The sequence below is a fragment of the Carassius carassius genome, chromosome 41, assembly GCF_963082965.1.
Source record: "Carassius carassius chromosome 41, fCarCar2.1, whole genome shotgun sequence".
NCBI lineage: Eukaryota > Metazoa > Chordata > Actinopteri > Cypriniformes > Cyprinidae > Carassius > Carassius carassius.
In genome coordinates, this window is record NC_081795.1 from 5,303,716 (window position 1) to 5,325,407 (window position 21,692).

At 37.3% G+C, this 21,692-nt stretch overlaps 1 protein-coding gene across 1 annotated transcript in view; it reads left to right on the forward strand.

Annotated features, from left to right (window-relative positions):
* The window catches only part of nphs1 (NPHS1 adhesion molecule, nephrin), a 58,560-nt gene extending 40,625 nt beyond the window's left edge, over positions 1-17,935 (forward strand). The window contains exons 16-28 of the mRNA XM_059533553.1: positions 2,896-3,017; positions 3,482-3,644; positions 4,506-4,662; positions 6,155-6,306; positions 8,221-8,332; positions 9,462-9,643; positions 11,956-12,012; positions 13,311-13,427; positions 14,035-14,080; positions 15,420-15,543; positions 15,704-15,785; positions 17,210-17,352; positions 17,551-17,935. Of these exons, the coding sequence (XP_059389536.1) occupies positions 2,896-3,017; positions 3,482-3,644; positions 4,506-4,662; positions 6,155-6,306; positions 8,221-8,332; positions 9,462-9,643; positions 11,956-12,012; positions 13,311-13,427; positions 14,035-14,080; positions 15,420-15,543; positions 15,704-15,785; positions 17,210-17,352; positions 17,551-17,667 (1,574 nt within the window). The 3' untranslated portion in view covers positions 17,668-17,935. The remainder of the gene's footprint in view (positions 1-2,895; positions 3,018-3,481; positions 3,645-4,505; positions 4,663-6,154; positions 6,307-8,220; positions 8,333-9,461; positions 9,644-11,955; positions 12,013-13,310; positions 13,428-14,034; positions 14,081-15,419; positions 15,544-15,703; positions 15,786-17,209; positions 17,353-17,550) is intronic.
* The last annotated feature ends 3,757 nt before the right edge of the window (positions 17,936-21,692 follow it).

The following is a 21,692-nucleotide window of genomic DNA, read 5'->3' on the forward strand; positions in this document are numbered from 1 at the left end:
AGTGTGAAGCCGCCATTCCCCGGGCCTCAGCCCCTGCCTCGACAGGATGTCTGCTCCCATATTCATATGCCCAGGAATGTGAACCACTCTGAGGGAGAGGAATTTGTCCTGGGCCCACACAAGGATCTGGTACGCTAGTTTGCTTAGACGGCATGAGTGCAGACCTCCTTGGTGGTTGATTGTTGGCTGTGTTGTCGTTGTGCACCAACACATGGTGACCTCTTAGGTCTGGGAGAAAATAACGAAGTGCACGCAGCACGGCCAGCATTTCCAGGCAGTTCATGTGCCATGTCAGATGGTGACCACTCCACAGACCGCGGGCAGGGTGGCCACTCATGACGCGTCTGTCGCTAGCATCACACGGCGGCAAGAGCTCCCAGCACCGGGCCCTGAGACAAGAACCAAGGCTTCCTCCACAGATCCAAGGCACGTAGGCAGCGCCATGTGACCTTGATCATGCGAAGTGGGTTTCCCCTCTGGAAGAAACCCTTGGTCTTGAGCCACCACTGTAGGGGTCTCATGTACAGCAGGCCAATAGGTATCACGTTGGCCGCAGCTGCCATCAGACCCAGCAGTTTTTGAAACTGCTTGACAGTGAGTGACTGACCTTCTCTCACTCTCGCGACTGCAAAGAGGATCGACTTGATCCGAGCAGGTGACATGCGTGCCTGCATCGCAGTCGAATCCCGAACTACGCCCAGATAAGTGATTTTCTGTACTGGAGAAAGCACACTTTTCTTGGCGTTCAGTCTTAGCCCCAGCTCTCTCATGTGGGCGAGAACGACATCTCGATGCCAAACCGCCATCTGCTCTGATTGAGCTAAAATCAACCAATCGTCGATATAGTTCAGTATGCGGATGCCCTGGAGTCATAGTGGAGCCAGGGCTGCATCCACACACTTCGTGAAAGTGCGGGGTGAGAGTGCAAGGCCAAAGGGAAGTACTCGATATTGGGTACGCTTCGCCCCCGAAAGCAAACCTCAGAAACTTCCTCTGTAGGGGAAGGATGGAGATATGGAAATATGCATCTTTTAGATCTATCGTGACAAACCAGTCCTCGGACCTGATCTGAGACACAACCTGTTTGAGTGTGAGCATCCTGAACTTCAGTCGCTTGACTGAGCGGTTCTATAAACGCAGATCTAAAATGGGACGCAACCCCCCATCCTTCTTTGAAACAATGAAGTACAGGCTGTAGAACCCTGACTCTCTGTCGTGAGGAGGGACCACCTCAATGGCCTCCTTCCTCAGGAGAGCATGCACTTCCTGTTCCATAACCAGAGCCTGCTCGGAACCCACCAGCGTGGGTGAAAGCCCGTTGAATCAAGGCGGAGGAGATCCAAACTGAATTGTGTAGCCTCTTTCTACAGTGTGCAGGACCCATTGAGACACATTTGGCAGTAGTTTCCACGCTGCTAAATAATCTACTAAGGGAGTCAGTCTCTCGAAACTGACCTCTGGTGTAATCAGAACAGCTAGCTCAGTGCCTTGTAAAGGCGGACCGGCAGGAGACAACCGAACTAACCGTTCTAGAGACCTCCGCGGAGGCGGCGAGCCACTCAGCACCTCTACGTTTCCAGGAGGTAACTGGGCGTGGTGCTCTCGGGAGACCGCTGCGCCCTGTAACTCCGGCAGGGTTGCCAGAACGATCTCCTGAGGGCACTGAGGCGAGACGGACACCGTGTAATGCGGTGTAACCCGCTGCACCTCATAGGGGACTGCCCTCATAAGCCCCGGGCCAGTGGCGTCAGGGCTTATTGGCCGAAGACCTCTTAGCCTTAAGTACGGTCCGCAGATCCGGCTTAGACTTAGAAACCCCCGACCCAGAGGCAACGCTCTGTTTTTGTGGCTCCCTGTATGAGGTGCTGGTACTCGGTGGAGGCTGCCCCCGCCCGGCAGCCTCCGGATTTAGAGAGTGACGTGGGAGGAACCGCTGGAACGCCGCCGCCTGCTTGTGAGCCTCCTGGTACCTGTCGACGACAGAATTAACAGCATCGCCGAACAGGCCCGAGGACACAAGCGGGGCGTCCATGAGACAAACCCTGTCCTTTTCTCTAATGTCGGACAGGGTGAGCCACAAAAAAAAAATGCTGCTACCATTGCTGCCATGGACCGCCCAATAGCACGAGCGGTCTCTTTGGTAGCGCGGAGAGACAAATCAGCAGTCCTCATGAGCTCCGTGATATCCTCAGATCTCACGTGTTCTTGCTCATCTAAATCTTTCAGCAGATCGGCTTGGTACGCCTGTAACACCGACATGGTGTGCAGACACGCACCAGCCTGACTCGCTGCCGAGTACCCCTTGCCCACCAGCGCTGATGTTGTACGCAGCGGCTTGGAGGGCAGCGCAGGAGCCTTAATGACGATGGCCGCGCCGGGAGGCAGATAGCGTCTGTTCAACCCGGGGCATTTTGGTCTTGGAGGGTGCTTTTGGCATGCTTTTGGGGGACGACAAACAACACTAAATAAGACTCACAAACATACAATTTCTTTGAACAGTACACACACACAGAGAGCGCTTGCTGAAGACAGAAGGCTGGTGCCGGCTGGTCTCGCCCATCCATTGGACTGATTACACACATGATTCAGAGACGTCACACTGGGGGCGTTCCCCAATCGTTCTCGACGCAGCTCGAGTTCCCGAAGAGGAACTTAATAATGACAAAGCACATAAAATGACTAAAACTAAAATGAAAGCTGAAAATGTGAAATAAAGAAAATTTGAATTCGTAATCCTCTATAATAAATGATTTAATCACTATTAAAAATTATTATTTATGCATTATAGAATTATTTCTACATTTTTATATTATAAAAATAATTGTAATATACATTATAAAATACAATACAATAAATGCTTATCTTATTTTGATGTTATTTTTGTTTGACCTCCAGATGCCCCTACTGTGCGTATGAAGTCTGATCCTGTGTATGTGAACTTGGGAGACACTGCTGACTTACTGTGTATCGCTGATGCCAACCCCATCACCTACAGTATGTTTTCCTGGAAGTGGATGGTGAGCGATGTCTTTCTCATTTCTGTTTTGCTTTCTCCCCGCTTTCTCTTTTGCTTCTTCTCATCCTTTCCCCACAATATTGTCCTCAGTTTTCTCTCTTTTTATCACCTCTATTTATCTCTCGCATCTCTCCTCCTTGTCTCTAACTCCCTCTTTCTCTCCGACTTCTCTTCTCTAAGCATGTCACAGCTACCCTGTAGCAAAGGTGCTATATTTCACCCTTCTAACTACAACAATGTCTCACCTTTATGTTTCATATTCCTGGCCTAAATGGAGAAAAATAGCTTTCATTAAAGCTTCCTTTCTAAAGGCCACATTTCTCAGCGTTAGGGGCCGTTTCCGACCATTTCTGCATCTATAGTGTCCCACGATCTTAGTCAGTATCTGGGATTCTTTTACCTGTTTGTTTGTGAGTTTGTGGCTTTTCTATGAGTTCTACAGGTGTGTGTGTGTTTTGCATTTAGGGTGATGGGGAAGTCGATGACCTGGGAGAGGAGAGTGAAGATGAAGGCACTGGTTTGTTAACTATTTATGAGGTGACCCGTGACCGGGCAGGTTTTTACAAGTGTACAGCGGACAACGGCGTATCGCCTCCTGGCAGTGTGGAAGGACAACTCATCGTACGCTGTGAGTACTGCTAGTCACAATATACATAGCAAAACTGTGTTAAAAGACATATTAACCAGTAAGTCTGGACTTTTCTTTTGAGAAATTAGATCATTTAGATTAGAGGTCCTTTTAGTTTGAGTGAAACTTGATTCAAAATAATGAATATGATATGTTTAAATACTAACAATTTTAAGGATATTTATGTGAAGATTAAACAGACTGCAGTTGTATTCAGTAGTAACTCAAACCATAATCTCTAACAAAATGATAACAAAATAAACACTTCCAGTCAAAAGTACTTCTTTTAATCAGCAAAGACACATTTAGTTTATCTGAGGTGGTAGTAAAGACATGTATAAGGTAACACATAAATCTACTTCAAATAAATGTTGTTAGATTGAACTCTCTTTATTCATCAGAGAGTCCTGAAGAAATGTCACGTTTGCACAAAAAAAACAAAAAAAAAGATCAAATGATACTTTTTTCACATTGATAATAATGAGAAATGTTTGTTGAGCAGCAAATCGTCATATCAGAATGATTTCTGAAAAAAACATGTGACACTGAAGACTGGAATAATTGTGCTAATAAAATTCAGCTTTGCATCATAGGAATAAATTATATTTTAATAAATTAATATTGAAAACAGTTATTTTAAATTGTAGTAATATTTCACAGTGTTGCAGTTGTCATTGTAGTTTTTATTCAAATAAATGCAGCCTTGGTGATCATAAGAGACTTATTTCAGAAAATACTTATTTCATACACCAAAAACAGTACTGTACTCTATTCAATAAAAAATGCACTGATGATAAGGGATCTGGTCTCAGCCTGTAAATGAGCTCCGGTCTTTTAAACACTTGTTTTATGTTTCTGCAGTTGCTCCAGAGCTTCAGAAGGGGCCGCAGTGGAGGAAGGTGGCCAGCCGAGGGGACGGCAGCAGCGATGCAAATGTGGTTTGTCAGGCACAAGGCGTTCCTCGTGTCCAATTCACCTGGGCAAAAAATGGATTCCCTTTAGACCTCGGCAACCCCAGGTGATCCACTCTTGTCAATGGTAGCTTCATCTAGCATGGGTTATCATGCTCTACTGCATGTGCTTTGGTTTGTTGAAGCTATGTCCATTTGGAAATGTCCTATTTAAAAAAAATGTCTTTATACACCTCTTAAAAAGATAATCCAGAGTTATAATTTGAGTATATATGATTATAATTTGCTTAATTTAAAAGGAGTATAAATCAATGAGCAGTTCCAATTCGATAGCTCTATTAGCACTGTGTGTGTTTTTCAAGAGAGAAAGAGAGTTTTTTGCATGTGCAGCAGCCATGATCACATACCTGTGTGTGTGTGTGTGTGTGTGTGTGTGTGTGTGTGTGTGTGTGTGTGTGTGTGTGGAATGTGTAATGATAGTGTCTAAAGTTTAAGTATGTGTGCATGTGTTTGTTTCATGTGTTTTAGGGCTTGTAATGATGGTGTTTGTTAGAGCTTGCAGGGTGCATTGTGTTATTGATAGTCATCAAACATTGTTTGTATTCTTCTCCACAAGTTTTTTTTTTATATTTTATTTTATTATTTTTATTATTGTTTCAGTTTAACCACTTAAGAAAGACTCTTGTCATACTTTTACTTAATGTTTAAATTCCGCTTTAGATATGCTAACCATCTGTCACAAAATGTAAATTATTAATATATTAAATATATTAATAAAATATATTTATATAAATCTGTATCTGTGTAAATATATATATATATATATATATATATATATATATATATATATATATATATATATATATATATATATATATATATATATATAATACTCTTTTCAAGTGTATTCAATTCAATTAAATACAAAAAGAATGGAATAATTAAGAATGTTTAATGTTTTTGAAAGAAGTCTCTAATATGATCATTACCAAGGCTGCATTTATTTGATCAAAATACATTAGAACAGTAATATGGTGAAATGTTATTACAATTTAAAAAACCTGTTTTTTTTTTTTGGTTTTTTTTTTGGTTTAATACAATTTATTCCTGTGATAAAAACTGAATTTTCAGCACCATTACTTCAGTCTTCAGTGTCACAACATCCTTCAGAATTCATTCTAATAGACCGATATGCTGCTCAAGAGACTTTATTAATGTTGAATTTTGTTTTGCTGCAGCATTTATTTGAAATAGAAACTTTTGAAACAATAGAAATGTCTTTACTGTTATTTTTTTCTCAATTTAATGCCTCCATGCTGAATAAATGTATTAATCTGTATTTTTTTTTTTTTTTTTATTAGTATCAAAGATTACACAAAATTATTTAGATAGCCAGATAGATATATGGATAGATAGAGCTTCTTTTTAGTTTGCATACTGAAGTGTGCACATACTTTTCTTTCTAAATAACTATATAGTTACAGATTTGTTGCTTTGCTGATTTTCAGTTCCTTCAGGAAATGGCAAATGCGAATCTGTTTCGATTGTGTTTCAGTAGTGAATATCTCATATTAGTGTTTTGGTGACTTTATTTTACAGGTACGAGGAGAAGATGGAGGTGGCAGGGACCGTACACACCAGCATTCTGACAGTCATAAACGTGAGCGCAGCGCTGGACTACGCCATCTTCACCTGCACCGCCCACAACAGCATGGGAGCGGACTCTCTAGACATCCAGCTCCTCAGCACCAGTACGTACAAACAGGAAGTGAGCATTTCAGTGCCAAGCTGGAGCGGTCAGCTTCACCTGACTGGCCAGGTCACCTTCTCTTGACCCTTATTGAAAGGTGGACGTGAATTAGCATACATGTATGAATAAATAAAAATGTAATAAATGAAAACAAACAGACGCGTCTGGGTGTCACATTTCTTATCTCCAACTCATAAGCGCACACAAAGAAGATGAGCAGAACCATGAAAGAGATTTCTGCTCAGCAATGAGATTTAGATTTTCTCGACCTGAGCAGCGATTGTGATTATTAATTATTCAGTTGTGGTAATCAACAGCTGCTTTTTTCAGGCTGTCCCTTAATTTACAGAACAAAAGGGTTCGAGTGATCTGGGTATCTCTCTCTCACAATTACGACCCCCCCCCCCCCCCCCTTCTCTTTTGTAATACAAATTATTTAACTTCTTTACATTTTACACAAAAATTAAATAAAGTAAATAAATCAAAAGTTTTAATTGTAAATAATTTAGATTTCTATTCTGACTCTATAATGAGTCTTTAATTACTAATATACACACATATACAAAAATGCTGCATAAATACATATAACTTATATATAAATAAATCTGAAATGATATAAGAAAAACATAAACAGTGTATATTCACTGCCTGTTTAACATTTATACATTTATATGAATATAAATGTTCCCAATAAGCACTGAAAATAAATATATATATGTATATGTGTGTGTGTGTGTGTGTGTGTGTATATGTATATGTATATATATATATATATATATATATATATATATGTATGTATGTAGGTGTGTATATATATATATATACAGTACAGACCAAAAGTTTGGAAACATTACTATTTTTTATGTTTTTGAAAGAAGTTTCTACTGCTCATCAAGCCTGAATTTATTTGATCAAAAATACAGAAAAAAAATTAATATTGTGATATATTATTACAATTTAAAATCATTGTTTTTAAATTTATTATACTTTAAATTATCATTTATTTCTTTGATGCAAAGCTGAATTTTTAGGATCATTATCACATGATCCTTTAGAAATCATTCTAAACTGATGATTCATTATCAAAGTTGGAAACAGTTCTGCTGCTTAATATTTTTTCAGAACGTGATACTTTTTTAGGAGACTTTGATGAATAAAAAAAAAAAAAAAAAAAGAAGCTATGTTTTTAAAATATAAATATTTTGTAATAACAATATACACTGCTGGTCAGTAATTTGGGGTCAGCAATTTTTTTTTCTTTTTTTTTTTTATAAAATCAATACTTTTATTCAGCAAGGATGTGTTAAATTGATAAACAGTGATAGTAAAGAAAATATATTATTAGAATATATATTATTAGAATAAATGCAGTTCTTTTTAACCTTTTATTCATCAAATATATTAGACAGCAGAACTGTTTCCAACACTCATAATAAATCAGAATATTAGAATGATTTCTAAATGATCATGTGATAGACTGGATGTTACATGTGACACTGAAGGCTGGAGTAATGATGCTGAAAATTCAGCTTTGCATCACAGGAATAAATTTTTTTTTAAGTATATTCAAATAGAAAACTATTATTTTAAGTTTTTTTCTGTATTTTTGATCAAATAAATGCAGGCTTGATGAGCATCAAGGATGGTGATTTTTGCTCCCTGCTTTGTGATTTAGGATTGACCCCTTCACCCTCTTCCAAAACAACCAGCAAGATAATTAGCTAGTCTCATAATGAAGTATATTATTGACACACATATTTCTTTCTGACTGTTGAGTAGCCTGTTAATTTTTTTTCTCTCTGTCTCTCTTTTCCACTTTAATAAACATTCTCAGAGCAATGCAATAAGATACAGGCAGTAGTTGTATTTTAATGAGCTTGTGTTCTCTCTGTTTCTCTGTGTGTGTGTGTCTCAGACCACCCCGATCCCCCATCAGACCTGAAGCTGCTCCGTGTCGACCATAACTCTGTAACTCTGGAATGGATGCCTGGATTTGACGGTGGTTTGACACAGAACTTCCGTGTCAGGTGAAGCTGTCATAAATGCGCTGTGAGGTGTCTAGAACATGTGGTGTGTGTTGTGGGTGTGCTTTATCTCTCAGTCTCTAGTGTCACAACACTGCACACATTTCAGTCAGCTGATGTTTAAATGTTTTTATCTAAGTCCATAGCACCATATATGCTTCCCTGATAGGAAAGAGAGGTTTATGTCACAGCTCATAGTAATTCAGTCCTGTTTGTTCCAGAGGTTTGAGACCATAGTGAAAGTGAGAAATTCTAAATCTGACTTAAATAAAATAAAATGTAAATAATAATAATAAAAAATTAAACAAATATTTAAAAATACCATTTAATAATAATAATAATAATAATAATAATAATAATTATTATTATTATTATTAGGAATTTGGAAAAATGTTAAACAATTTATTATGTAAAAATAATAAGATATATTTGAAATTCTGCACTCAAGGTGAACACATTGATGCAAAATTCTAAATATTTCTTATTAATTTTAAGATTTTTATTTATTAATTAGATTAAATCATGCTGATCACATAGTCATCTTGTTTTATTTTATATAAACTTGTGGAGTTCATGCAGCTCTAGTTTTACTTTCATTAAAGCAAAAGCCTGACAAACCAAATATAATAAATTATTAAATTCCTGTTTATATTAAATTAAACTTTTAATGCAAATTACTTTGTGAAAAATATTTAATAATAGTATACTCTGTACAAAAGTATGAGCTGAAAAAAGTACAAAAATAAAAACAGTTTCATTAGTGTTTGGACCCCATTGTATAAAAGTGAATAAAAGTGTGATATAAAAATGGATTAAAATAAATATAAAAAAATAAAAAGACATCAATTGAAATTAAAGAAGCTTTAAGTATATTACATTTTGAATTTCTTTCCATTTTTAATTCAACTTTTCATTCAGAATTTTATGTGATAATACATTTGGTAATACAAAAACTTATTAAATTGGAAAAACAGAAGCATTTCTATTAAATCTCAGACTTTCAGACTGAACTTTATAAAGGCCAAGTGGCATGTAAGAACGTATCATGAACAAAGAATTAAAGGAAAAAATAAGTTTAATTTAGAAATGTATACAAACAGTATATAAACATTAGCATCTGTTTGATTGACAGGTACCGGTGGGCGGGATCAGCCAGTTTCATGTATGTGGACGTGTTTCCTCCAACAGCTACTGTGTATACAGTCACAGGCCTTAACCCTTCCGCTACATACAACCTTTCAGTCAACGCTATCAATACAATGGGAGAGAGCAGCTATGCAGACAACAACAAAATCCTGAGCGTCACCACTGCCGGTACATTTAGCTCAGCCTGTGTAATAAAGCTTACCAACACATAAACTCAATTATTTGTCATTTGGGTTCCCACCATGGTGGTTTTTCTGGTAGGTTCAGATACCGGCTTTACTTTCCACTGATTTGATGAGCCATTCATCAATCCGACCAATCACATCTCATTTGTAATGCAAAGATCACGGCTGAGCCTCATGTCAGCCGAATGGCTGAACGTCTACCCCAATCAGTGCCACAGTGTGTTTTCTGAATGCATATTTCAGTCTGTATCTTTCCGGGTTGGTGAGCGAGAGGGAGAAAAACCGAGCGATAGAGGGAGAGAGACAGAAAACAAAACCATGTCATGTATGATAAATGATGATAAGCTACATTCCCTCGGCAAACATAATGAACTCAGCAATTGTAATGTCATAGCATTTGATTTGTAAAATAAATTAGTCATGAGCACAGACAGCTGACGGAAGTACGGAAAACACAATTTAGCTCATTGTTAGCAGAACTAACAAACCTTACTTATTTAACAATTATCAGCGATTTGAAGGGAAATTCTGCCATATTGTGCTCACTGTCTTATCATGTCATAAGAAGAAGCACAAAAGGAGATATTTTAAAGAATGTTCAAGCTGCTCTTTTCCATACAAAAAACCCATACAGTGACCGGTGGCTGTCAAGGTCCAAAACAGCAACATAGAATTCATACAACATCAAAATTCATTTATAGTTTTTTCACAAGTTCACACTTACATATAATTAGCTGAAGTATTACAATGCATATTTGGCGTGCTGTCCGGGGAAGGGCTCCGAGCTCGGGAATGGCCCGAACCTAGAGTATCCACATCCACCCCCCTGTATATAAAAGTGTAAAATGAACTCTAGTGGAGGAGATGGGGTGGAGGGGGGATGCTGATAAACCGTCAATGGAGACAGGTAGGCTAAGTCAGCTGTATTTATACCCTAAGGTTGATTATCTTGAGTGGCTGCACCTGTGCTAATTAGGCTAAGTATCTGACGTGCTCATCCCGAACCTTGTTATGAAACTACATTTGTTAACTTAAAATATCTTATTTGCATTTAGGCAGTCAAACATGACTGAATGTATTTGTCATGGTACATGAGAACCATGTTTGCCATCATTTACGCTACCATTCAAAAGTAAGGTGTGGGAAAGACTTTTTAATGATTCTGAAAGAAGTCTCTTCATTTATTTGATTAAAAGTACAGTAAAATAATGTAATAGTATTACAATTTAAAATTATTATATACTATTTTCTATTTGCATATATTTTAAAATGTAATTTATTCATGTGATGTCTTCAGTGTCACATGATCCTTCAGAATTCATTCTAATATTATGATTTGAAAACATTTCTTATTATTATACATTTTGAAAACATTTTTGCTGCTGAATCGTTTTTGTGCTGCATTTTTTCAGGATGCTTTGATGAATGGAACATTCAAAACAACAGCATTTATTTGAAAAAGAAGCGTTTTGTAAAATGATGCATTCACTGTCACTTTTGATCAAATTAATGTATTCTTATGTAATAAATGTATATTGTATATTATAGTGTATAAAAAAATAATTTTGTAATTGCATGTAATTGCGTGGACATTTCAAAAGCATTTCTATCTGAAATTTCTCTTTAAGGATGAATAACAACTAGCAGAACAGTTCAGTTTGTACAGTCCTTTCTAAAACTCCAATAAAACCATAAATCTCCATTTGAACACATACAGCATATATGGTTTTGCTTGAGCAGCATTCGACAATAACTAGACCATTAAAAAGCATGAGGTGATTGTGTACTGTAGGTACATGCTCTGTATTCCGCAGTCACCTTATTTCAACTCCCTTCAGTCGAGCAGAAGCCATATGTAATTTAATGCAAATGAAAACAGGGACGTGTAAGTAGAGTCCATTCAAGTGCCTTGTTTTCGTTTGTGTCAAATTTAATATGCCATTTACTCCGACTAAAGTCTTTACACATCACAATGGGTCCATAATGTTTGATTTTACACACTGGTACTTCTGTGCTTTCAGTGGAATTCATTATTTTCCTTTCTACTCTGTATTTGCTGTCCACTCTAATGGACTCAGATATACATAGTACTAGTGTTGATGCAAAGTGTTTTTTTTTTCTTGAATAAGTTTTAAATGCATAGAAAATGCATAAATCAATTTCAGTTTTGCAATTTCTGATCTTAGACTCATGGTCAGAGCAGAACAAGGTGACTGCACTATATGTAACCTCTGCATTAAGTGATTTACCTTCACTCTCTCTCTCTCTCTCTCTCTCTCTCTCTCTGTCTCTAAGATGCGGAGGAAGCAGACGACAGGGTCTCCTCAGCAGACCAGGACTCGGCTCTTGCAGGTGCTGCATTTCTTCCTCCAGCTTACTGCAGCTGCTATTTATCAAATGTAGAAAAGGCCTGACACCCCAGAATTCAGATCAATTTCTCAGCTCATACTTCAGTTTCCGTGGCCTTTACCATGCCGTTTCCTGTGCGTTCATAAAGCCTTGGAGCTCAATGTTTTCCCCGCTGCAGGTTTGCTCAGGCTATAATCCTCAACTCTTTGGTGCTGTTTAATGGGACACCGTGGCAGTTATTGACCCTTGAGTCGGGATACAAAATAAACTGACATTAGCTTGCAGCAAATTCGAGGAAGGTCCGATACTGCTTTGCATTTTGATTGGGTTTGTGTAGAAAAGATTCATTAGGGTTTTAAATTTCCTTGGATAGTTCCTATGTCATCAGTTTGATTTGGGAATGATACACTGTGTGAGGCAGTTTGTTTTCTGGGAGAGATTCATCAGTGTCTTTCGTCTGAGTGAATAAACTAGTTCTTGTGGTGTTGGAGGTATTTTCACACGGTGAGGCATGACTCGAGCGTGTGAAATCTCTACCAATCACACACGCTCTTCTACAAAAATGTGACATATGGTATAGCAAATCCGACAAGACGGTGATGCATAGTTGTGCAAATTCAACCCAAGACACATTAATATATTATATATTAATATATTAACAAATTATATAAATATATATATAAAAAATTGAATTAATATCATTGGCTTTATTTACCCTATTCAATGTTAGACAAATGAGAAGTACTGTGAAAAAGGGTTTTGATAATAATAATTGATTAAATATTAATTTTTAAATAAGTATTATTATTTTAAAAAACTGGCTTTCATTACCTCATTCAACACTAAACAAAATAAATGAGGAAAAGCTTTGTGGAAACTTTTTAAAGTTGTTATTATTATTATTATTAGTTAATGTTTGTGTATTTAAATATAATAATAATAATAATTGTATTATTATTGTTGTTAATAATAATAATAATAATAATAATAATAATAAATACAAGTAATAGTAGGATTTTTATTGTTGTTTTAATTACAACTTTTTTATTATAATTTAAATATTAAATTTTATTATATAAAAATAAATGCCACACTCCCAGTCAGTTAGCCATGAAACTAAATAAATAAACACCTGGAGATAATTTATTCTATAGAAGTTACATGAGGAAAAAGACCAAACCCAAAATGTATCCTAATTTTCTCTCTTTTACAACTTTTACAAGTCTATTAGTGTCCAAATAAATTTTTTTGGTCCAAGACACATTACGTGGATTTAAATCTCAATTCTTGTTTCTCAACAGGTCGCGGTCTTCCTGTCTATGTGGTGGTGATCTTGGTTGTGGGCGGTCTTCTGTTGTTCTTAAACCCTCTGAGCTGCTTTCTATTCACCAAATGGAAAAGAGGGCGGAGCCTGAAAGGTAATTGACAGCGTAACTCCTCAGCTTGTCGACATTTTTACTTTGTGCTGTAGACAGCGTGTCTTAAACTGGTCGACTCATGGGTCTATCATGAATCCTAATATGATTTCTCACTTTTAAATCCATCTCTCTTTTTCTCTTATCTCGCTCGCTACCTCCTCAGCCATCTGCATCATCCCGCCATCTCTTCTTTCCCCAGCAGCTGTCACTTCGTCTCTTCCCTTATCTCACCCCTTTCGCTTTCGTCCTCTGTCATTTTCTCTGTCACTCACCCCATCTGTCTTTTTTTCGCCTCGGCCATTCCTTCAAACTGTCAGGTGTCTTGTCTCTCCCCTCTCATCTCTCGCTCCCTTTTTTCTTTCTTTTCCTCTTTATTCACGAACCTGTCGTCCTCTCCTCTCGCTTTCAATTTGAACGACCCTTTTTATCAGTTTATTAAAGCTACTGTCACAACACAATTTGTAAGGAGAAACCAATAATTGGAATGGCATGATGAATGTTTCATACGCAAACAATCTTGTGTTCTGTCTGTCTGACATCCTGGCTTTCATTTTATTTCCGTCATGCTCTCCGTCATGTGACCTCTGCCCTGTAACACGCCACTCAGAGGACACCAGGAGCATTTCACAGGAGACTAAAAGCGAGGAGGAGAGGTGAGTCACGTTAGCGCTCTGAATCAAAGCTCTGTTGCAGGTATGCCAGCCCCTGATGTGGCTAAACCCTGAAAAAATAAGGTTGCTGATAAAAATGTGAGTGCAAAACTTGTTGCAGTGATGCTAGGTTTGCTAGATGGTTATTTACTGCCGTAAAGTTTAATACTTGGTTATAGAGATTTGTAGTAATGGTGATGTGAGCCTTAGCGAGCTGAAAGGCATCCTGAACAACTTCTGCCTGTCTGGATGAAGCCTTCAGCTTCCAGTAGCCATAGAAGCCCTCAAGATGGCATATAGAAATGCTGCTTAGCTTGCATCTCCATAAATAGCCTCCAGAGAAGTGTTCATTTCACCAGCCAAAAAAAAAGCAGAATAGACAAAAGTCTTGGAGTTTTAATGGGATATTTAAAATGAGAAGTCTAAAGTGTCCATGCAATTATTATTATTATTATTATTATTATTATTATTATTCATTTAACTTAAAATGGCATAGGCAGAGCATTTCACTTCTGTAAAAAGACCCAGAATATTCAACAAGATAGTTAGATTCATTCATTTATTAAATGTGTGTATTATTAATTTACTGACGTGTGTAAACATTAAGACATAAAATAGTGATGTGTTAAGGCATAAAATCTAATATGCAATAGTGAGTCATACACTACATTATATAATATATAATAATATATTTTAAGTTATTTAAAAATGTCATTAATAATATTAAATCAAAAACAAATATGAATATAAAATATAATTTAGTTGAGTATATATAATTATTTATATAGGGAAGTCATGGCCTAATGGTTAGAGAGTCGGACTCCCAATCGAAAGGTGAGTTCGAGTCCCGGGCCGGCAGGAATTGTGGGTGGGGGGAGTGCATGTACAGTTCTCTCTCCACCTTCAATACCACGACTGAGGTGTCCTTGAGCAAGGCATCGAACCCCCAACTGCTCCCCGGGCGCCGTAGCATAAATGGCTGCCCACTGCTCTGGGTGTGTGTTCACAGTGTGTGTGTGTGTTCACTGCTCTGTGTGTGTGCACTTCGGATGGGTTAAATGCAGAGCACAAATTCTGAGTATGGGTCACCATACTTGGCTGAATGTCACGTCACTTTCACTTTTCACTTTAAATACAGTATATATATAATATTATATAACATGCATAGTGGGTGATGCATTAGTGTTATTATATATGTATATATTTTAGATAATTTCAATAGATTTTCTGAGCATCTGTATTTATTGACTGCTCCCTGCTTGCAGAAGTTCTTCTTTCTTGTCATGTTTTCTAACTTGCAGGTGCGGTGTGTTGTGAATGTGATGTTTCTGTGTTTCTTCAGGTCCACGGTGAGCGGCTCAACCCGCTATGCGAGCAGAGAGCTTATCAACGCCACGGCCCAGCGAACGCTCCTCATTGACAGCAGCTCCGAGCCTGACAGCAGCGTCTATGAGAGCTATGGAAGGGTATATCACTGGAAACTCACGCAGTCTGTTCAAGCTTTCCCATGATTTAAAAAAACAAAACAGATAAAAATACATTTTTCCTGTCTTGTACTGAAAAAGATCACACCTGAATTCACAAAAATGTTGTATCACTACTGAAGATGTCCTTTTTCCTCAATAGCAGGAGAGTTCTCATTATTACTACCCAACCGAGGGCTACAGCCCTGCTCTGTTTCCTCACCCTGAAGGGCCTGCGGATCATGGTGAGACTAAATCTAATGTTCTTATACACTTAATTTTTTCTAGGTTTAAATCTTGCCTCTTTCAAGTTCTGATCCCTTTCCTAAATAATTTTCTGCCCATCTAGCAAAAAAAGTTAGTATTTGTGGCCCATCGCTAAAGCGTCTCTAGGGTTTTTTGAGTGTAAGACTGTAAGGTTCAGGTCCGTCTTTCATTGGAAGCTTTTAAACAAATAATTAATCCATGCGACATCCATTTTTTTTATACTTAGTCAAAGTAGTGATATGAACAAACCTGATGATGAGTGGGAGTAAGGCAAAATCCCGATTCTATGTTATACCGCTTCGCCTACCCCTTCCCCTTATCCCTTGAAACAGAGTGTCAAGGGGTAGGGGAGAAAATATTCCTCTAAGGATTGGGACACCACTACCATGACGTCACACGTCATCATTCGTCGTCTAGCTCTTACAATACACACATATACTGGTGTGCTGGTGTGCATTAGAGCCTTTAATTATCGTTCTGTATTAATGATACACACACATATCGGAAATCACGCATCCAGGAGAAAATAAACTTGTCAACGCTGCCCCATGACTTTTATTAAATACAGTTTAAATACTGAATCGGTACATTATATTTTCCAGCGACGAGAGGATACAATCGCTGTTTTTAAGTAAACTCACTCTAAAAAGATAAACGCACAGACTGGAATACACGCAACTTCCATTTCTTTCTCTCTTTCTCTCTCTCGAATAGGCAATATTTGAGAAAATGGTTAGCGATTTCTAATTATTGGGGGGATTAGCCCCCATCAATGTCTACAGCAGTTATCGCCCTGATCAGACATATGCTGTGTCACTATCATGCAGTCTGTAATGATATGACGTTAGCAAATACTAGCGATTTTTTGCAAAAAATTTTTTGAGTAACATGACTGTTAATATGAACTCACAATTGAATGTAACATAAAACAAATTATTACTTTTCGTTAAAATCTTTATTTATGCCAAAAAAGCTTACATTTATGTGTCTTTTTGTTCGCTGTAGCAGCCATGTTGCCGAGATAATTCATACCCCTTCGTTTGAAGTGTGGTCCCGAAAAATCTTCGTTTGAAGGGCTATCTGGCCCTTACCCTTACCCTTACCCTTACACCTGCAACCAAAAGAGAATCGAGACACGGACAGGGGAAGGGCTAAGGGGTAGAATTGGGATTGGGCCTAATAGTGATCCTTGTCTTAGCACACATAATTTTTTTTAGTTATTTACTGATTGTGTGAGGAGAGGCATTTTTGATCACATCGAATTTCTGTTTTTAAAAGCTCTTTTGTTTTTAGGCAAAGTGAGTATTCAATATTTGAGCAAACCCCTCCGGTGACAGTTGTTTATGGATTAGTTTGAAGGTACACGTTGAAGTATGCATGTGCTGTGTTTCCTTCCCTCCAGATGGCAGACACGGCACAAACCCTCTCACTCATGACTATGAGGAGGTGAGAGGCTGGGGGACATATGAGGACCTGCAGGGCTTCTCACTGTTGCCCCCTGCTGCCCAATTTCATCCACGAGCACCAGTATCCACCTACTATGAGGTGGGTGAGAACCAACAACCAGTTGGTTATATTTCGAAAGATGCACCTATGCAAGGGATACATATACACAAGCTCCATTATGATTGCAGATTTATGGTATTGCAGAACAGTGGTGCAATAGTTTATATATGACAGAATCTGTCAGTTCACCGTTTCGCTTCTGTTTATAGTTGTCGTTTATTCCACTTGTCTCCACAGGGAAGGGTATACGGTAAAGCTGATGTGGACGTACCAGGAGGAGTTTATGATTCTATGGTGTACAGACGCAGAAGAGACACAGACCTGCCGTTTGAGCTCAGAGGAGAGCTAGTTTAATGATAGTGAGGCTTTGGTCTACCAGCTCTATACTGAGACCAATTTGGGTTTATAAAACATTTCCCCTTTTACTTTTCCTATTATTTGTCTAAAATATGTTGACTGTTCTTTTTTTGCATCTTAATTTCACCATAAATGTTTAAATTGTTAAATAAATATTACATTTGTTTTTAATTTGGTCTAAATCAGAAGCTTTTTTGAGATCGGCTGCTGCCATGCTTCCTTAGTATGCTCCCATTTTAGTGGATCAGATCTCTTATGCTCCCAGAGGCTGCGTTTATTCGATCAAAAATACAATAAAAATAGTAATACTGTGAAATATTTTTGTCATTTAAAATAACTGTTTTCTATTTGAATATATTTAAAAATTTAATTTATTCCTGTGACGCAAAGATGGATTTTCAGTATCAGTTCTTCAGTCTTCAGTGACATGTGATCCTTCAGAAGCTCAGAAAGCACTTCCGATGATTATTAATGTTGAAAATGTTTAAATTTTATTTTATTTTATTTTATTTTGATAGAAACTGAATTTTTATTTCATTTAATTAGATTTAATTAAATGTTTTTGTTTTGATGGCTAGAAAGTTAAAAATAAAATAAATAAATAACTCATTTGAAATAGATATGTTTTGTAAATATGCACACACACACACACACACACACATATATATATAAGCTAAGCCCTGTAGTGTTTATTTACGCATATATAGAGGAAAGGATTTTTACATTGGCACACATGACCTTTATAATGTGACCAGGGTCCATTTTTGCATGTTAATATCAATTACAATAGCAATAAGTGTGCAATTACAAGCTACACTAGTAATTGCATATTAGGTCATTAATTTGCATTACTGAGGACTTAATTATGTAATTAGTTACCATGTAAAGAGTGCACATTTCAGAGGCCAATAGAATATATCAAGAACACAAGTGTTATGTAATGCAGCTTTTAAGCGATGAGATACTAACAAACATGCTATTATTTATCCTGAGATTAATGGTTTTTCCTGATGGCATTCATTCCTCTTGGGATTCTTGGAAAGCGTGGAGCTTTGTCCCAAGAGGAAGTCTTTGAATGTGAGAACGGGGATAAAAGTCTTGAATCCTTCAGTCTGCGGAAGCCGACAACAATAACAGCCTTCAATGACACACATTTGTATTGTTGTCATGTATACGTATGATCTCACAATCATAAGGAGTTAAACAGGGAATCTAGGCAAAGGCTACATTTTGTATTGGCCTGAGACAAGATTGCTGGCTTGGGAAAAAAAAATTCACCCCCAAAAAATGAAGATTCTTTCATCATCCACTCTCATGTCATTCCAAATGCATAATATTATTATTTTGTTATTATTATCTTTTTTTCTGTGATAATCTAGATCTTTTAGAGAATGTCCATGCTGTCCTTTTCCCAGAAAAGAATGCCTGTTGAGGTCTAAAGACTTAAAATATAGCATACACCCTAAATATAATTCAGTTACTTTGTAAATATCACAATAATAAATAACTAATCTACTTTAATAATATCTATGAATATCTCACAAGTGATTGAGTTGAATATCAAAGTAAATGTCTAAAAGTACCAACAGTTAATTTTGTCTAAAATTTATATCTGTTATTTTCTTTATTATTATTTAGTTTTTTCACCAATTCAACCAATTATATTTTTAAGATGTACTTTTTCTTTAGATAATGTTCTTGTTAAATTTCAATTCAAATGCTCGCAAATGGAGAAATTATACTGATCAGTTTCAAGATCTTCAATTATTACTCATTTCATATCAATATTTTCAGTTTTTAACAGCAACTTAAGAAATTGAGTATGTTGGACATGATTAACAATCACGGTCCAAAAGAGGGAAATTAGATTTTCCCAGCATGCTTTGATAACAGACTGTATAAGGAACTGTTGGAAATGTTGAAATTAAGGGTTATTTTCTGTGTTTTTGCACAAAAAATAGGAGATGTGTTAATAATTAATGTATAAATTAATGTATAATAAATATTGTAATTTATAGTGGGGGGGGGGGGGGTGTTGTTGTCATTTTGGAGACCAAGAGTAAACCAGAAAAATTTAGTACATCATACTTAAAATTATCTTTATTTTGTGCTTTTTTTTATCGTTTCTGATTCTCGACAGCCCATGGTCCCTATCTACCTTAGTTTTATGGAAAAGAGCAGTTTTTAGATTATTCAATACATCTCCTTTGTGTTCCACTGAAAAAGTAAGCTATATGAGTTCAGAAGGGTATCAAGGTTTTATCAATTGGCTGAACTGTTCTTTTAAAATTCTTCTTCTGACTCCGATTCTGGATGCTTTCAATGAAGCTGGATAATCAAGAGTGGATGGCAAGTTACAGGTTGGAAAGGATACCAGTGATTCTACTTGTTTAATTGTAAATCAAAGGTAGTCTATAACCCATTGTCTTCTGCGGCAAAAATGTCTGATATTTTATTGCTGTCGTTTGGCATGCAAACTAACACTGCAATCTCCCTCTCTTTTCCTCCACTGTTTCTTAATGCTGAGATTCACCTTCATGTCCGTGGAGCCCTGGCCGTGACCTCACCATGACAGGGAGCAGATGTCCAATGTGAAAACAACTGTTCAGACACCTGGCTAGAGGTAGGCCAATCTCCTCTCCTCTCTTCTGTGTACTCACAATCCACTTGCCCTATTGACCGGTTCAGCAGCAATATTAAATGCCTAAAGCAGCCATGACGTCTGGAGATGAGAGGTTATTCCGGTTGCCATAGTTAGCACACCCTTTTGGACACATTTGAAGATTGTCTCGCAGGTGCCTTATGGTGAAAGAAATTTCTGCGTTTTTAGTATTTTCATATGTTAGAACATCTGGGCATCTTGTTTTTCTAAAAGGTTATAGCTTTGATTGGAATGAAACCATCAGTGATTATGTTTAGCTTCTGGAAGATGTAATCTCATCTTGGATTTTTTTTTTTTGTTGTTCTTGCTTCTCGCATTCTCTTCTATTTCTTTTGTAATATTTCTTAGAGTCATCAAACTCAGTCAGATAAACATACAACACTCTTGCAACTGCTTCAGCAAAGTTATGCAAATGAGCGAAGAGGTGTTAATTACATCAGACATTACTGCAGGGTTTTAAAAGGTATGTGTAACACTTTACAAACTTCATATTTACGGGAAGGAGGCGGGAACCGGCGGACAATCAAATGAAACTTTAATAACCAAAATAAACACAAAACAGCGCAACAGCCCCTCGCGGATGACTGCCGCGCACAAACAAAAAACAAACACAAAATAAAGTCCAGACCTGGTCCTCTCTTGTCCTTCACTGTCGTCGTTCCTCTTTTGTATCCTTCCGATCTCCTCCGTGGGACTCGAGACCAGTGAGTGGAGCAGGTGTCGCTCATTTCCAATCACTCCACCGCCTCGCTCCATTCCCACGGCTCTCGGCCCAGCCCCACTCGTCACAGTATGTTATTACGTTGTATTATTTATTGTCAAATTTTCTGCTTAGTATTCATCACACTGTGTGCCATGTATACAACTGTTTTGTACAGTGGAAGCCAGTATATCAGGGGTCCAACATGCTTTTTGGTGCAGGACAGTCATATAGTCATATAGTCCTATATTCAGTCTGGATTTTGATTAAATTAATTAAGTGATTTTATAGTTAAACTGACATCAACTAACCCTCCACAGGTGTTATTCACATTGTGTCACTCTCCCACTCTTTACCGTGTAACTTATATTTAGGCGACTGGCATTGTGATCGCTTTAATATACAGCTATATGTTCAAAATGTGTTGCTCGGAGAAACGCTATGTGCGTGGACTTCTGTTGGATTGTTTCCTTTGGTGGAGGAAAAAAGGCTTGTTCAAAAATATGATGTATAAATATATCTTCCAAAATACTATAATATTTATTTTTTAAACATTTCATATGTATTTTGTGTGTGTGTGTGTGTGTGTGTATGTGTGTGTTTATATGTATATGCATCTCTTGCTTGTGTTGCTTAAATTATACACTGTTCTTCTTGTAA